General features: G+C 37.1%; 1 protein-coding gene across 2 annotated transcripts in view; it reads left to right on the top strand.

The window, feature by feature from the left end:
• The window catches only part of SUGCT (succinyl-CoA:glutarate-CoA transferase), a 746,309-nt gene that overhangs the window by 123,870 nt on the left and 604,141 nt on the right, over positions 1 to 18,298 (top strand). For both annotated transcript variants that reach the window (XM_003268972.3, XM_012496977.2), the window contains exon 8: positions 16,411 to 16,554. In XM_003268972.3, coding sequence (XP_003269020.2) covers positions 16,411 to 16,554 — 144 coding nt within the window. The remainder of the gene's footprint in view (positions 1 to 16,410; positions 16,555 to 18,298) is intronic.

Raw genomic sequence — 18,298 nt, 5'->3', positions numbered from 1 at the left:
AGTATAGATTGGGATAATGGTTTTAAATTACTTTGAACTGGAGGATGCTCATTCCTGGCTACTCCACTTTCTGCAAACACTGAACCAGGGATGGTGTCCCAGGCTTCTTGCTGTCTACCTTGACATCTAGTCATGGTTCTACAACCTATGCCAACATCCACTCCACTTCTAAAATCTGTGCACATACTCTCTTTCCCACCATCATAGGTAACAAACATCCTGGCCTTTTCTCTCCTCTGCCATGTAATCTGAGAACCTTGACTCTTACAGTTTTCTTTTTAAGTTCATGTCCTGTCATTACTTTGAGCAGTTTTAGCATCTTCATTGAAGACCTATTTAACACCTTTTTTGAACAGTCGTAGGAATCAGAAAATCTGGGTTTGAATTTTCATTCTGTCATTTGGTGTAACATTAGACAAATTCTCTAACTTCAGTTTTTCCATCTGTAAAATAGGGAAAATATGTTTTTAATTTTTTTTTTTTTGAGATGGAGTCTCACTCTGTTGCCTAGGCTAGAGTGCAATGGCGTGATCTTGGCTCACTGCAGCCTCCACCTCCCAGGTTCAAGCGATTATCCTGCCTCAGCCTCCTGAGTAGCTGGGATTACAGGAGTGTGCAACCATCTCCAGCTAATTTTTGTAGTTTTAGTAGAGACAGAGTTTCACCATGTTGATCAGGCTGGTCTCGAACTCCTGACCTCGTGATTCACCTGCCTCGGCCTCCCAAAGTGCTGGGATTACAGGCATGAGCCACCATGCCCGGCCAGGAAAATATGTTTTTTAACTGGTAATTGTAAAGTTGTAAAGTGATGGCTGTTAGTGGCTATGTAAATTAATATGGCCATTATGGAAAGCAGTATGGAGGCTCTTCAAAAAATTAAAAGTAGAACAACTATATGATCCAGCAACCCCACCATTGGGCATATACTCAAGTGAAATGAAATCAGTAATGTGGAAGAGATATGTGCACTCCTATGTTCATTGCAGCATCAACTTAAGTGTCCATGAATGAATAAATGGATAAAGAAACATGGTATATATACGCAATGGAATACTATTCAGCCTTAGAAAAAACAAGGAATTCTTGTCACGTGTTATAACATAAGTGAACCTGAAGGACATTAATCTAAGTGAAATAAGCCAGGCACAGAAGATAAACACCACATGACCTCACTTATATATGGAATCTGAAAATGTCTAACTTATAGATGTAGAGAGTAGAATGGTGGTTACCAGAGGCCTGGGGAAGAGGGCAGGTTAGGGAGATGTTGGTCAAAGGATATAAAAATTTAGCTAGGAAGAATAAGTTCAAGAGATCTATTGTACAACATAGTTACTATACTTAATGTACAGTTGACCCTTGAATAACATTAATTTGAACTGTGCAGGCCCACTTATATGTGGAGTTTTTTCAATCAAATGCAGATTGAGGGATACATATATACTGAGGGTCAATTTGCATATATTTGTGTTCTGCAGGGCCAACTGTGGATATGCGACTGTATTGTATTCCTGAAAATCTCTGAGAGAGTAGATTTTTAAGTGTTATCATATATGAAGTAATGCATTTGTTAATTAGCTTGGTGGAGCCATTCTACGATGTGCATATGTTTCAAAATATCATGTTGTACACAGTACATATATACAATGAAAGAACAAATACATGGTTATAAAGTGATGGTGCAGCATCACATGAGGTATATGTGAAACCACGCTGTAATTTGTAGTCTTATTTAGATGCCAGTTGTATGGTTATCTTTACTTACTGACATTCGTTTGCTCAACCCACTCATATATCCACATTTTTGTATTTTGTGTTATTTGTGAAGATTCTATTTTTTGTTTTATTCTCTAATTGCATCTTTTGTATCACAAATTTCTTGACCTTATTAGCTCTTTTAATATTTTAAACACTTTCACTCATTTATTTAGTCATTGAACTCCTAGCTTCACTTTCCCTGCTACTGTTCATAATTAAGAAGCAATAGGATAGTGGGTCTGTTCACTGTGTCAGTTCTGAGCTTGAAGTATCCTAGGCTCTAGCAATGGTTTTCATCTGGAGATAGTAAAACTCTAGGGAAATTTTAAAATGATATGTGGGATATTTCATTTGTTATTGACATTAGTGCTTGGGGTATGGATTAAACATCCTTAATGTATGGGACAGGCCCATGAATCTGAATTTTTCTTGCAAAATGCCAATAGTGCTTCTATTGAGAGCACTACTAGGTGTGCAGGACTTCTACCCATCCTTTATGACATGGTTCTTAACTCTGTTAGATTTGTTTTGCCATTTTTTCCCTCTGTGCTTCTATATGTTTTTACTTATGCTGCTAATATATATCTGTTTGTCTCCCTCTTTAGAATATTAGTAGCTGAATTGAGAGAGAGTCTTTGGGACATTCCTTTTGTATATCTAGAATATAACATAGACCCACCATGGAGTTGGTGCTTATTGATTATTTGCTGTATATGAATTTGGAATCTTTAATTGTTCTAGGAAAGATTCAGCTTCAGTTTGATAATAAGAAGCTGCTACATGGTAGCCATAGCTATGGCACTTGATTCCTTCTAGAGTTCTTTAAGCTACACGCTTAAAAGGAGAGCCTTTCTTAATAGATAAAACCTTGTACTCAGATAATGTGAACTGAGAATTTCTGGGTTGTGAATATTTGGAAAAATACAGTACAAATGTTTGGAAAAAATATTCAGCTTTGAGGTAGGGATTAAAAACCTTTTGTTTTGTTTTGTTTTGAGATGGTGTCTCACTCTGTTGCCCAGGCTGGAGTGCAATGGAGTGATCTCGGCTTACTGCAACCTCTGCCTTCTGGGTTCAAGGGAGTCTCATGCCTCAGCCTCTCGAGTAGCTGGGACTACAGGTGCGTGCCACCATGCCCGGCTAATTTTTGTATTTTCAGTTGGCCAGGCTGGTCTCGAACTCCTGACCTCAGGTGATCCACCCACCTTGGCCTCCCAAAGTGCTGGGATTACAGGTGTGAGCCACCGTGCCTGGCCTATTTTTACTTTCTGAATTTTATTAAAGAAAGGAGCCCCACCTCCACTTATTTTTTCTATCTCAGTTACTTTTCAGAGTGTTGTGTTCATTTGGGTCATAATGCTTTGAAAAAGTTGTTATAATTGGAGAAGAAAAATGGCCAAAATGATTTCAGGGATATAAAGTAGACTTTCTCCAGTGTCTGTAGGGACTGGAGTTTTTGCCTTGGATAAGGCAAATAAATGATTTTATGTCTGTTTTAATCTATTTTTATGGGGGAAGATGTGGAGCAGTTATTGTTATTATTCATAGAACGATGAATAAGAGAATATTAGCTCATATCAGAGAAGAGGTTTTAGTTACCTAATGAAGAGCTCTTTGACCACTAGGGCAATGAATCTTCCAATAGATAAAGAAATGGGTCCAGGTCACGCAGTTTCTATTAGCATGATGAAGTAGAAAGATCTTGGGCCTTCAGACAGTCCTGGCTTGGAATCTTAGTCCCAGTTAACGTCTCTCAGCCTCATTATTTTTTCATTTGTAAAAGTGAGAATACTAACATGTATCCCAACACATGTACTAAGATTCAATGAGATAATGTGTAGACAAACAGAGGAAACAATGCTAGCTCCTTTCCCCATTGTAGCGCTTGCCTGGCATGTAATAGACACTCGGTAACTCTTCTTGGTCCTCCGGAGATATTTAAAGAGAGGTATGAGCATCTCTCCTAGATGACTTAGAAATTTACCTACCTAAAGGCAGGGAGTTAGACCAAATGTCTCTTTAAAAGTTTTTTACGAATGAGTTCAGAGGATGCCTATTAAATGCAAGATTGTTTCTACACAGATCTTAGTGGATATAAATGTTTTGTTTCAGAAGTTGCAGCCATTGGCTTTTACATTTATTCTTTCTACCCTCTGATCCATCAGTGCAGAAAGCTGTAGCACAGAAACTGTAACTAAGAAACTTTTCTTGAAGAGCAGCATGGAAAGATATAAAATAATTTTTGAAATTATTTCTTAATCTATTCCTTAAAATATCACAATTCCCCAACCTTCCATTTCATTTTCTCCCAGTCTTACTCTATTTAAACTCATGAGGGCAGCCAGCTAGATGATATTTTGGGCATCTCACTGTGGGAGCTTAGTAAAAATGATTGAGATGGTTTTCAGTCAGTAGACAAGAAAATAGTGTGATTGAAGTATTAAGGCATTTTCGGAAATTTGTGGTTTTGTGTATTGTTCAATGTAGGCTGCCAGTGAATTGATTCTTTCAATTATTTTCTGAAAAAAGTTTTGGTTTACATTGTTCAGATGGTAAAAGCATCTATGGCCATACCTCCCTTAACGCGCCCATCCTGCCTGATCTCTGAGTGGTAAAAGCATGTTTCTCTGTAGGTACATTAGATTGTTTGCAGTTCACTTGAGTTGCAAAGAACAAGACATACTGGCTGGGCATGGTGGCTCACGCCTGTAGTCCCAGCACTTTGGGAGGCCGAGGCAGGCAAATCACGAGGTCAGGAGATCGAGACCATCCTGGCTAACACAGTGAAACCCTGTCTCTACTGAAAATACAAGAAAAAAAATTAGCTGGGTGTGGTGGTGGGCGCCTATAGTCCCAGCTACTCGGGAGGCTGAGGCAGGAGAATGGCGTGAACCCTGGAGGTAGAGCTTGCAGTGAGCCAAGATCATGCCACTGCACTCCAGCCTGGGCGACAGAGCAAGACTCTGTCTCAAAAAAAAAAAAAAAAAAAAAAAAAAAGAACAAGCCATACCATATTAGGGCCTATTATTTCTTGACTGCAGTTGTAGAAATGACAAATTAACTCACACATTTAAAATTTTTGCTGTTTAGTGATTGTGTGAAAAGGAAAGATGAGGAATATTGATGTATAATAAAATAATATATGGAGAAAAGATGGTAGCAAAAAGAACAGAAGCTTTTGGATCAGAATTCCTGAGTTCTAGTTGTATCATTTACTCCCTCTGACTTTGACAAGTTAATTTGTTGTCTAAATATTTCTTTGTTTTGAGACACAGTCTTGCTCTGTTATCCAGGCTGAAGTGCCGTGGTGCCATCTCAGCTCACTGCAAACTCTGCCTCCTGTTTTCAGGCGATTCTGCTGCCTCAGCCTCCCCAGTAGCTGAGATCACGGGTGCGTGCCACCACATCTGGCTAATTTTTGTATTTTTAGAAGAGATGGGGTTTCACCATGTTGGCTAGGCTGGTCTTGAACTCCTGACTTTAAGTGATCTGCCTATCTTGGCCTCCCAGAATGTTGGGATTACAGACATGAGCCACAGTGCCCAGCCTAAATATTTCTTTCATGAATTGTAAAATAATGATAATATTGGCACTTATAAAATTATCTTTTAGTGTTAAATGTGACAACATGTGTTAAAGCACTTTGAAAAACATGATGTTGGAAGCATACATGTTACAGATGTGAAAGAGATCTGAATATAGCTTCTTATTAGTTTACTAAATACAAAATATTTAATTCAAACCTGATCATGAAGCCCTGAGGAAGGCATCTGAATCCAGCAATGTGGTATAGGCAGCAGTTTTTGGATAAATTGATTTGGGGTCTCATCTTGACTTTGCTACTTAACATCTCACATTATTTATTTAAACTGACTCCTTAGCTCCTCATCTGTAACAAGGATTGCTTGCTTGTAAGCCTTGTGTAGAGTAAGTTAGATGCTAAAATTTGACTATATGATATTATGATCTATAAGTTCATACTTTTCATGTTTGGAAGGGCAGAAAATTTTAGTATAGTATTACAAAGACATTAATAATATTAGGTAATCAGGCACTTAACAAGGGATCCAGAGAATGACACAAATCACTTTGTTACATTTTCCCTTGAGTTGTCTGGCTAATATGGTGAGTCCACCTGCGATGAAGATCAGAGAGAGTTTTTGCTTTCTTCTTTCCCCCTTCCCGTCAGTCCTTCTTTTTTCTTCCTTTCTTCTGGGGTCTCAATTTGTCATTTTTTTTTTTCTTTCTGGTTTGTGGTTTGTTGAGGTTTAGCTGGAGGTGTACGGGTGAGGAATGAGCTGGGAGCTTCAAGTCTTTCAGGGTGTATTGAAGAAAAATGATCTTCCTGTTCTAGTCTGCAATGTAAAGACCTTTCTCTTGTTGGGATCGGTCACCACTTATAGCCTAAATTTAGTGCTTTGTAGTGTTAAGACTCTTTTCTCTGTCTTATTAGGGCTGTGTTTGTCAGGAATTAGTAGACACTGATCTCTAAACAACTCGTGTACTTTCCTGCTTGTTTACCTCTACTGATAAGAGGATTGAACTACAGGATCCTTTCAAGTTCTAACATGGTGTGATTTAGACCGGAGGACTCCATAGTGTTACTGAGGTACATAAGTAATAGACTTTGTTATGCCTGTTTATAGATGAGGCAGTGGAAGGAGTGGAGTTCAGTGTTTTCAGTTAGTAAATGGAATTTCCTTCAAGTAGGGGAATGTTAGTTTGTGGAAATTGGTATGTGAATGTCTGTAAGCATATTTTTAGTATCAATTAGTGGTTCAAGTAGAGTGTGTGTTTGGAACAGAAGGTTCAGATGCTGTGTAGTTGCAGAGTCTGTGCCCATGAAGTGTGAATGCAGTGACTGTGAGGACTTGTGTTCTGTGTGCACGGAAACCCTCATTTGATCTGAATATTCCATTCTTTGTTCTCTATGCTTGCAATTCCACTAAAGACAGTTTTCCTACTAGTTAGGGCTACAAGTCATGAGAATAGTGGTTTTAACAATGAAAATGCTACCTTCATATTAAAAAACTTAATTTCCTGTTGATTGTTTCCCCAAATTTATTTCATTTTTTACTCTCCCCAACTGATCAATAATCAAAGTCTCTGAATTCAAGTTTCTAAGTATCTCTTGAATCCATGGCCTCCACTTGTCCTTGATTGAGATTCTCATCTCGTCTCTCTGCCCTGTACTATTGTGAAGTCATTCTGATGGGTGTCCCATCATCACACCAAATATCTTATAAAAAGTCTCATTTGTGCAGCCTTTTACCTTCATCAAGTGCTTTTATACACCTTTTCTTACTTAATTCTCATACCAAATACTGAAGTAGATTTTGTCATTACCCATATTTGACAACTGAGAAAAAAACTAAGAAAGGCCAAGAACTTCTCCAAAGGTTGTGCGGTTAGTAAATGCTAGAAAAATTTATATCTTAGAAAGTAGTTTATTAAAAATTTTGTGTGCCCCAGGATACAAAAAAAATTTCTGTACATTACATTAGTATAATGAATGACTCAGTATGAAATAAAGATATAACATAGGGACACAGATACATTTAAGAATGATTTTTTATTTTAGAAATGAAGCCAACTACTTAAAAAAAGTTTTAACACTTTTGTTGTTTTATGAAGTAATTAGGTTGAGTAATGTAACAAGAGAAAAATGCTTGGCGACTTTTCAAATTCATGCTTCTTTATTGAACATATGCCCAAATTGATTTACAGCTTCGATGTACTTTTTAACAAAACAAGATTTTAGAAACTTAGAAAAACACATGATTTTTTTTCACGCTGTCCCTCTCTCCCCCCTCCTTTTCTTCCTTCTCTCATTTCTTTCTTTTTTCTTTCCTTATTTCATTTGGCAAGCTCTGAATGTAGTGGGAAGAGCATAGAGAAATGAATAAAAATTTTAAAAATTGTTAAATTGTGTATGTAAGTAATCTGTTAAAATACTTAATTTTGTAATTTAAGAGATCGGGATGTAAAGGAAACAAACAAACAAAAAACCTTTGGCTGGGTGCAGTGACTCAGGCCTGTAATGCCAGCACTTTGGGATGTTGAGACAGGCAGATCACTTTAAGCCATGAGATCGAGACCAGGCCAACATGATGAAACCCCGTCTCTACTAAAAATACAAAAATTGCCATTTCAAAATGATCAATTTTTAAAGAAGGAATTTCAGGTTTTATTTTTTAACTTTTTAATTTTGAAATAGTTTCTTTTTTTCTTTTTCTTTTCTTTCTTTTTTTTTTTTTTTGAGATGAGTTTTGCTCTTGTTGCCAAGGCTGGAGTTCAATGGCACGATCTTGGCTCACTGCAACCTCTGCCTCCCGGATTCAAGTGATTCTCCTGCCTCAGCCTCCTGAGTAGCTGGGATTACAGGTGCTTGCCACCATGCCCAGCTAATTTTGTATTTTTAGTAGAGAGGGAGTTTCTCCATGTTGATCAGGCTGGTCTGGAACTCCTGACCTCAGGTGATCCGCCTGCCTCGGCCTCCCAAAGTGCTGGGATTACAGGTGTGAGCCACTGCGCCTGGCCTAAAATAGTTTTATACCTATCAAAAAAGTTGCACAAATAGTAGAGTGCCTATACTCTTCACTCCATTTGCTTTAACGTTAACGTTTTCAAAACTGTAGAGCTATGATCAAAACTAAGAAATTATCATTGATACAATTCTTTTATCTAAACTGCACCTTATTCAGATTTGAGTGGTTTTTCCACTAATGGCCAGCTTTTACTTTTAGTGAGTTTTTGAATACATGAATGAATGGGGGATGACAGAGTATAAGAAAATAACCCGCTGGGGGCTGGGCATGATGGCTCACGTCTATAATCCCAGCACTTTGGGAGGCCAAGGCGAGCAGATCACGAGGTCAGGAGTTTGAGACCAACTTGGCCGATATGGTGGAACCCCATCTCTACTAAAAATACAAAAGTTAGCTAGGCATGGTGGCACGCATTTGTAGTCCCAAGCTACTCGGGAGGCTGAGGCAGAAGAATCACTTGAAGCCAGGAGGTGGAGGTTGCAGGGAGCCGAGATCGTGCCGCTGCACTGCAGCCTGGGAGACGGAGCAAGACTCCATCTAAAAAAACAAAAACAAACAAACAAAAAACCAAAAAAAAAAAAGAAGAAAAGAAAAGAAAATAACATTGGGAACAGTGAAAATAGAGAAATACATGAATACATATGGAAAGTTAATAATCAGAAGACTTTTAATATTTTTATTTAGTACTTTGTCCTCACACTATAATTGTATGTCTTGTGTTCACTAGAGACTCTTCCCTTTCTTGTCTTTATTGATGACAGTCATATCTGTTACTTTTACAGCAAAATTATCATAAATCTCTCTGACAAAAGGGTTACATTAATTCGTTAAAAGAGCTAAATACATTTAAAACTGTTTCTAAGTGACCATGAACAAAATAAAAATTGTACTATCAATTTCTAGAGCTATAATTTAATAAAATAAAATATTACTTGATGTTTAAAAGTCTATATATGAGTTTAAGTCCACTTCTAATAAATTATGGTGAGATTCTCAGGCATATTGCTTAACAAGGTTTGTCAATTACCCATTTTTTTCGATGTATTTTTACTAAAGATTTGAGTAATGAATCCCTTTACCCATGATAGAGACAATACCACCCCATTCATCCCAGAGTTAAGGAGAAGGGAGACATTGTTTTGTACTGCCGTAGCAGCAGGGCTCTGTGGAGTTCCAGATGTGTAAGGGGGTTGTACCTTGTAGATACATAGCCCCTTCTCTGATTTTGTCTTATTGCACCTGGGAATACTTAGGCACTTTACAGCCACAGTGTCGTTCTCTGTGGGAATTTCTACTCACTAAATGGTAATTTATTTTTGCTTTCTTATTTCTCTGGCATTCTGACAACTTTTCAATGACAGGAATATATTTATAAGACATTTTCACAGTATGAGCATAGCCACCTCGGAATTGTACTAAGGAGTGAATGGTACCCCTTCTTTAGTTATTGTTACCCTTGAATGAAATAAAACTTCATTGAAATAAGTAAATGAAATAACACAATAGCCTTGAATGAAAGAAAACTTCTAGAATTTTTACTAAATACATGATTTTAAACAGGTCTTTAAAGATTTTTTTTAAACTTTGTTTTTTCTGCTTCATTTAATTATCAGAATTATGGAGTTTAAAAATACAACAGCTTTATGGATATAATCCGTATACTATACAACTCATCTATTTAAAGTGTACAATTCAGTGGCTTTTAGTATACTTCACAGGTTTTGCAACCTTACAACAGTCAATTTTAGAACGTTTTCATCACCCCGTAAAGAAACCTCTTACCTATTTGTGGTCATTCCCTACTCCTGCCTCCTCCCAGCCCCTGGCTAATCTACCTTCTGTCTCTATGGATTTGCCTGTTCTGGACAGTTCACGTAAATGGAATTATATAATATGCAGCCTTTTGTGACTGCCTTCTCTCATTTAGCATAATATTTGTTAAAGTGCTTCCATGTATTAGTAGAATAATTTGTTTCTTTTTTGTTGCCTAAAATATCCCACCGTATTGTATTAGTAGAGTAGTTTGTTTCTTTTTTGTTGCCTAAAATATCCCACCGTGTGGCTAGTCCACACGTTATCTGTTATCATTTGATGGACATTTGGGTTATTTCTATTCTTAGGCTATTATAATAATGCTGCTATAAAAATTTGTGTCTAAGCTTTTTGTGAGGACACAAGCTTTCATTTTCTTGTTTTAAATTTTTTTTTTTTTTCGAGTTGGAGTCTTGCTCTGTCCCCTAGGTTGGAGTGCAGTGGTGCAATCTTGGCCCACTGCAACTTCTGCCTCCCGGGTTCAAGCCTCAGACTCCTGAGTAGTTGGGATTACAGGCGTGCACCACCATGCCCGGCTAATTTTTGTATTTTTAGGGGAGATGGGTTTTCACCATGTTAGCCAGACTAGTCTTGAACTCCTGACCTCGTGATCCGCCCGCCTCAGGCTCCCAAAGTGCTGGGATTACAGGCATGAGCCAATGCGCCCAGCCCATGCTTTCGTATTCTTGGGTATATACCTAGTAGTGAAATTGCTGGGTCATATGGTAACTCTGTATTTAACTTTTTGAGGAATCGCCAGACTGTTTATCACAGTGACTACTGTAATTCACAGTCCCACCAATAGTACATGAAGGCTCCATTTCTTCACATCCTTCTTGACAGTTGTTATTATCTCCCTTTTTTTATGATAGTCATCCTTGTGAGTGTGAAGTAGTATTTCATTGTGGTTTTAATTTACATTTCTCTGACAACTAATGATGTTGAATATCTTTTCATGTGCCTATTGGTCATTTGTATTTACGTTCTTTGGAGAAATGTGTCTTTAAAACCTCTGCCCATTTAACTTCAATTTTTAGTTTTTTATTTTTTATTTTATTTTTTATCTTTTATTTATTTATTTATTTTTTTGAGACAGAGTCTCGCTCTGTCGCCCAGGCTGGAGTGCAGTGGCGCAATCTCGGCTCACTGCAAGCTCCGCCTCTCAGGTTCACGCCATTCTCCTGCCTCAGCCTCTTTATTTTTTATTTTTGAGACAGAGTCTCGCTCTGTTACCCAGGCTAGAGTGCAGTGGTGGAATCTCAGCTCACTGCAACATCCATCTCCCGGGTTCAAGCAATCCTTTTGCCTCAGTGTCCCTAGTAGCTGGGACCACAGGTGTGCACCACTACATCTGGCTAATTTTTGTATTTATCGTAGAGATGTGGACTTGCTTTTTTTGCCTAGGCTGGTTTCAAACTCCTGAGCTCAAGGAGTCCTCTGGCTTCAGCCTCCCAAAGTGCTGGGATCACAGGTATGAACCACTGCGCCTGACCTACCCATTTTAAAAAAATGGGATTATTTGTCTTTTTATTGTTGAGGTGTAGACTCACTGTGGTTTTCATTTGCATTTCTCTGATGGCTAATGATGTTAAGCATCTTTACATGTGTTTAATGGCCATTTGTAAATTTTCTTTGGAGAAATGTCTATTGAGATCTTTTGCCCATTTTTCTTGTTATTTTTGTGTTGTAAGTGTTCTTTAAAAATTCTGGGCTGGGTGTGATCACTCATGCCTTTAATCCCAGCACAGTGGATTGCTTGAGCCCAGGAATTCAAGACCAGCCTGGGCAACGTGGGGAGACCCTGTCTCTACAAAAATAGAAAAATTAGCTGGGCATGGTGGTGTGCGCCTGTGGTCCCAGCTACACGGGAGGCTGAGATAGGAGAATGTCATGAACCGAGGAGGTGGAGGTTGCAGTGAGCCAAGATTATGCCATTGGATTTCAGCCTGGGTGATGGAGCAAGACCCTTTCTCAAAAAAAAAAAAAAAAAAAAAAAAAAAAGAAATTCTGTACAAATTTCTTATCAAGTACATGATTTGCTAAACTTTCTCATTCTTTGGGTTGTCCTTTCACTTTCTTGGTGGTGTCCTTTGAAACACATATTTTTAATTTCAATTATGTCCAATTTATCTATTTTTTCTTTTGTTGCTAGTGCTTTTGATGTCATATCAAAGAAATTGTTGCCAAATCCAATATCGTAAAGATTTACTCCTATATTTTCTTCTGTTATATAGTTGTAGCTCTTAAGTTTAGATTTTTGGTCCATTTAGAGTCAATTTTTGTATGTACTACAAGGAGGGGATCCAACTTTATTATTTTCACCATTTTTTGTAAAGACTCTTCCAATTGAATTGTGTTGGCATACTTGTCAAAAAGTAATTGGATGTAAATGTGAGAATTTTTATTGTTTATATGTCTGTCTTCCACCAGTACCATGGTGCCTTTATTACACTAGCTTTGTAGTAAGTTTTGAAATTGGAAGTTATGAGTCCTCTAACTTGATCTTTTTCTAGATTGGTTATTCTTTGTTTATGGTATTTCCATATGAATTTTTAGGATCAGATTTTATTTCTGCAAAAAAGGTATCTAGGATTTTGGTAGGTAGAATTGCCTTGAATATGCAGAGGAGTGTGGGAAGCATTGCCATATTAACAATATTAATTCTTCTGCTCCATGACTGTGAGATGTCTTTTGGTTTATTTTTGTCTTAATTTCTTTCAACAATATTTTATTATTTTAAGAGTATAAGTTTGTACTTCTTTTGTTAAATTTATTTCTAAGTATTTTATTCTTTTTTGTTCTATTATAAATTGAATTGTTTTCTTTATTTCATTTTTTGTTTGTTTATTGCTAGTGTGTAGAATACAACTGATGTTTGTATATTGGCTTTTATCTTGCAATCTTGCTTAACTCGATTACTAGTTCTAAGAGTTTTTTAGTGGATTCCTTAGGACTTTTGATATATAAGACTGGGTCATCTGCAAATGAGATAGTTTTACTTCTTTATTTGCAATCTAAATTCATTTTATTTCTTTTTGTACCCTAACTGCACTGGCTAAAATCTCCAGTGTAATGTTGAATTGAAGTGGTTAGAGTGGACATCCTTGTCTTATTCTTTTAAAAAATAATTAGTTAAAACTTTTTTCTTTTGTAAAATATATAGGCGGGGGTCTCACTATGTTGCACAGTCTGGGCTCCAATTCCTGAGCTTAAGTGATCCTCCCTTTAATCTCCCAAAATGTGGGATTATAGGAATGAGAATTCGTGCCTGGCCTCTTGTCTTGTTCTTGATTTTAGGGGAAAACATTCAGTTCTTTACCTTTAAGTGTGATCCGGGTTATGATTTTTAATAGATGCCCTTTATTAGGTTGAGAAGTTTCATTTTTTTTTTTAGCTTTTTAAAAATCGATACATAATAGGTGTACATGTTTTCAGGGTTCATGTGATCATTCCATACATTAATATAATCAGATCAGGGCTGTTGATATACCCATCATCACCTTAAATATTTACCATTTCTCTGTTCTAGGGACATTCAAATTATTCCCTGCTAACTATTTTGAAATGTACAGCCTTTTGATGTTAGCTATAGTCACCCTACTGATCTACTGAACAACAATTCTTATTTCTTCCATCTAAGTGTGTGTTTGTACCCACTAATCAACCTCTCTTCATCTCTCCTCCCCCTACCCTTCCCAGCCTCTTGTAACCAGCAGTCTGCCCTCTATCTTCATGAGATCTACTTTGTTAGCTTCCACATCTGAGTCAGAATATGTGATATTTGTCTTTCTGTGCTTGGCTTCTTTCACTTAATGTCCTCCAGTGACATCCATATTGTTGCAAATGACAGGAATTTATTCTTTGCCCTGCTAATTTTTTATGGCTGAATAATATTCCTCTCTCTCTCTCTCTCTCTCTCTCTCTCTCTCTCTCTCTCTATATATATATATATATATATATATATATATATTTCAAAAACAACTGCAACGTGACATATATATATATAGAGGGTCTCAGTCTTTTGCCGAGATTGGAGTGCAATGGCATGATCATAGCTCATTCCAGCCTGGAACTCCTGCACTCAAGTGATCTTTGCACCTCAGACGCCCAAGTAGCTGGTACTAGAGGTGTGTGTCACCATGCCCAGCTAATTTTTGTATTTTTTGGTAGACATAGGGTCTTACTCTGTCACCCAGGCTGATCTTGAACTCGCGGCCTCAAGTGATCCTCCTGCTTGGCCTCCAAAGTGTTGGGATTTATAGGCATGAGCCACTGTGCGTGAACACATTTTCTTTATCCATTCATCCATTGATGGACACTTGGGTTTATTCCATATTTCTGCTGTTGTCAATAGTGCTGCAATAAACATGGGAGTGCACATATCTCTTCGTGATTGATTTTCTTCTTTCTTGGATATTTACCCAGTTGTGGAATTGCTGGATCATATGGTAGTATTTTTTTTTTTTTTTGAGATGGAATCTCGTTCTGTTACCCATGCTGGAGTGCAGTGGCACGATCTCAGCTCACTGCAGCCTCCGCCTCCCGGGTTCAAGCAGTTCTCCTGCCTCAGCCTGCTGAGTAGCTGGGATTACATGTATGTGCCACCACACCTGGCTAATTTTTGTATTTTCAGTAGAGATGGGGTTTCACCATGTTGGCCAGGCTGGTCTCGAACTCCTGACTTCAGGTGATCCACCCACCTTGGCCTCCCAAAGTGCTGAGATTACAGGTGTGAGCCACTGTGCCCAGCCTTTAGTATAACTTTTATTGAAAAAAAATTCCACATATAAGTGGATCCATGCAGTTCAGAACTTTGTTGTTCAAGGGTCAGTGTAACTTTGAACTTGTCTCTCACTTTTAAGACATTAAATAATTTTAAATTCTAATGACAAATTTAATTTTAAGTGTATTGATTTAAGGCATTACAGTACAACTTTTGACAATAATAATAGTAAACTGCCAGACATTTCCAAGTTTCATGGCAATATCGTCCTTGAAATTGTGTTGAAAAGCAGGGAAAAATAAGTTTAGCTACTATACAGTCTCAAGTTACTTGCTTTAAACATTATTTTGCAAAACAGTACTTTTGCAAAACAATTAACATGGTTTATGATGGGCTACAAAAAAAGGACAAGTTAACTTCTGAAAATGATTCAACAGAAGCTAGACTTAATAAGGAGGTAATTGAATCACTGCATCAACCAGATGAAATATGAAATGTGAGTTTTTTTAGGTATTCTGTGCGATTTAAGGCTTAGCAGAATTAAAGGTAGTGACAAGTAGAAACTATCTGATATATCAATGACTAATAACAATGTTGATAATTTTGATAGGTGATTTTTATTTTGTGTCAAGTACTGTTCTGACATCTTTACATATGGGCCAAGGATTGGATTGTCAAATCAGACTGACATGAAGTGGAGATGTTAATCAATATTAAGCTTTCCTTATAATTTCAAGAATACAAGCAATCAAAAGGCTCAGAAAAAGCAGACAGGTCCGGGACATTGAGAGAGGCCCCTGGATCCTTTCTTACTGCAATAGACAAAACTCTGCGGCCCAAAGCAGTAGATGAGGTCCTTAATGAAATACATGAGTTATTAGCAGGGAGTGTTACAGGCTGTGAAACATCTCCATTTTATACCCAGATAGTTGCAAAGCTCATGCCCTGTGCCCCGTGCTCCATGTCCCATAAATCTTGAGATTCTCAGTTTGTTTATCATAGAAATCCTAATCCAGGGGCAGTCTGCTAACAGCTTTTTATGGGTAAATAGTCTTTTTTTAAATTATTAAGCAAACACTGTTAGTATTTTTGCCAGCTATTGGCATGCTTATAAGGAGATTTGACCAGATTTTTTACCTTCCTTTTTTTTTTTCGTGAGAGAGCCTCTCACCCAATAGGAGAAAAACACTGCTTTAACTCTTTCTCCCCAAGAAATTAATTCATTTAAATTCAATTAGTTTTTTTTAATATAAACAAGATAAAATATATCAAGAAGGAATTTAAAACATTGAAACATCAGATCGGTTTCTAAAAAATCTTTTATTTTTAGTTTGGTTAGTAGGCATTGGGGAGAGAAATACACTGAGAAGTATGTAGTAAATATAAATATTTTCCTATTACCAACAGATATTCACAATAGCAATTTATTTTATTAACTTTCTTGTGTGTATGTGTCTGCATAGTTAATAGACAATTCTTTTTTCTATTTCACATTAGAAGATTTGAGAAATCATATAATTCTTTTAATGTTTAATTATTTCTTCTTTCTCAACCCAACCTTCAAATCAGAATGGAGATCCAGTTCGCCCAGGAGTAGCTATGACTGATCTTGCCACTGGCCTGTATGCATATGGAGCTATTATGGCTGGATTGATACAAAAATACAAAACTGGGAAAGGACTGTTCATTGATTGTAACCTACTGTCATCCCAGGTAACAATCCAAATAACATTTCAGATGATGTTATAAAAACTGTGTCTGGTTTATACCTTTTCAGGTCAAATTCTATGGTCACGTGTACAAAAACAATACAAAAACCAACACAACAACAATGAAAACGGTTTCGTTTTGATGTACTTGTTTCTTTTCTTTTCGTTTCTTTTCTTTTTTTTTCGAGATGGAATTTCGCTCTTGTTGCCCAGGTTGGAGTACAATGGCACAATCTCAGCTCACTGCAACCTCTGCCTCCCAGGTTCAAGTGATTCTCCTGCATCAGCCTCCTGAGTAGCTGTGGTTACAGGCATGTGCCACCATGCCCGGCTAATTTTGTATTTTTAGTAGAGATGGGGTTTCTCCATGTTGGTCAGGCTGGTCTCGAACTCCCGACCTCAGGTGATTTGCCCACCTCGGCCTCCCAAAGTGTGGGGATTACAGGCGTGAGCCACCACACCCGGCCCATGTACTTGTTTTCATATTAAAATACACGGACCATGAAGATTTTGTTGTAATGTAGACATCATTGTTGAACTCAAATTTTCCAGGCTGTTTTTACTAGAATGTGTCTGTTGCTTCTTAAAAGACAAGAGATATAGTTGCTTCACATGTACTCTGTAACTTATTTTGACTTGTTTCTTCACCTTTTATGTGCCATGAACCCCTTTGGTAGTCTGGTGAAGTCTGGACTTTTCCTTGCAATTGTGTTTTTGAACACATAAAATGAGGTACTTAGGATTACAAAGGAAGCTAGTTATACTGAAATATATTCAATGGAAAAATCAATTTTGCATTATTAAAAATATATAGTTTTTACTAGCACATTAAACCACAATATCTAATAGTGGGTATAACACTATTACAATTTTGAAGTCATGTTGAGCATAAATGGTATTTCATGGTATCTAGTAATTGTAATACGATACAAAGATATGCATAATATTCGTGATCAAGTCATAGGTACTGCTAATACTCTTGTGGTTTGTCACCTACATTTATAATAGAATAAATTGCTAAATATTAGAGGTTGATGAAAATAAAGATACACTTCTTTTTTCACTTGAGTTGATTAACTCCCAGAAATCTGTTTATAGACCCCAGATAAAGAATTCCTGATTTCCATAGTTATCAGTTATGTTGTGCTAAATACTAAACTGGGGGAATAAAAGGGTTAACTCACTGTCAAAATGACATTCTGCCTTCTTTTCACTGGATCAGACCCAGATGCTGTACCATATGTGGAAGTTGATTCTGAATAGATAATTTTTCCATGATAGAAAAAGAAAATATCTGATTTGTGCAAGGAGACATTTTACTGTGGGAAAAACTACTTTCTAGACATAGATACCCCAGTTGGGAATTTCAGATTTAAAAGGCATACATGGGAAAATAGTAAACTTGGAACACTGCTTTGGATATTTTTTCCTCTTAGGCAAAATTAAGGAGGTATATAGAAATAAAAAACATCAATATGGTTGAAAATGAAATACTATGTATGGGTTTTTACATAACAGTAGCTTTGAGTCACAGTCAGAATTTTAATATTTCTATAAAAAGGTAAAAGAACTCTGTTCAAATGAATGGTTTCACTCCTTAATAGAGAACTACAGATGTTAGTTATGGGAGGGTGCAGAAAGTCTTTTCTTCCTCTGATTTTAAGCTGTAAGGAACCTGAGGTAGGATAAGCAACTGAATAAAAGTTGCACATCCAATAAGTTTGGAAGCCATGAAGGTTTCATGGGTG

Source organism: Nomascus leucogenys, chromosome 17, assembly GCF_006542625.1.
Source record: "Nomascus leucogenys isolate Asia chromosome 17, Asia_NLE_v1, whole genome shotgun sequence".
Lineage (NCBI taxonomy): Eukaryota > Metazoa > Chordata > Mammalia > Primates > Hylobatidae > Nomascus > Nomascus leucogenys.
Note: the sequence above shows the minus strand (reverse complement) of the source record. Positions and strands in the feature narration are given on the sequence as shown.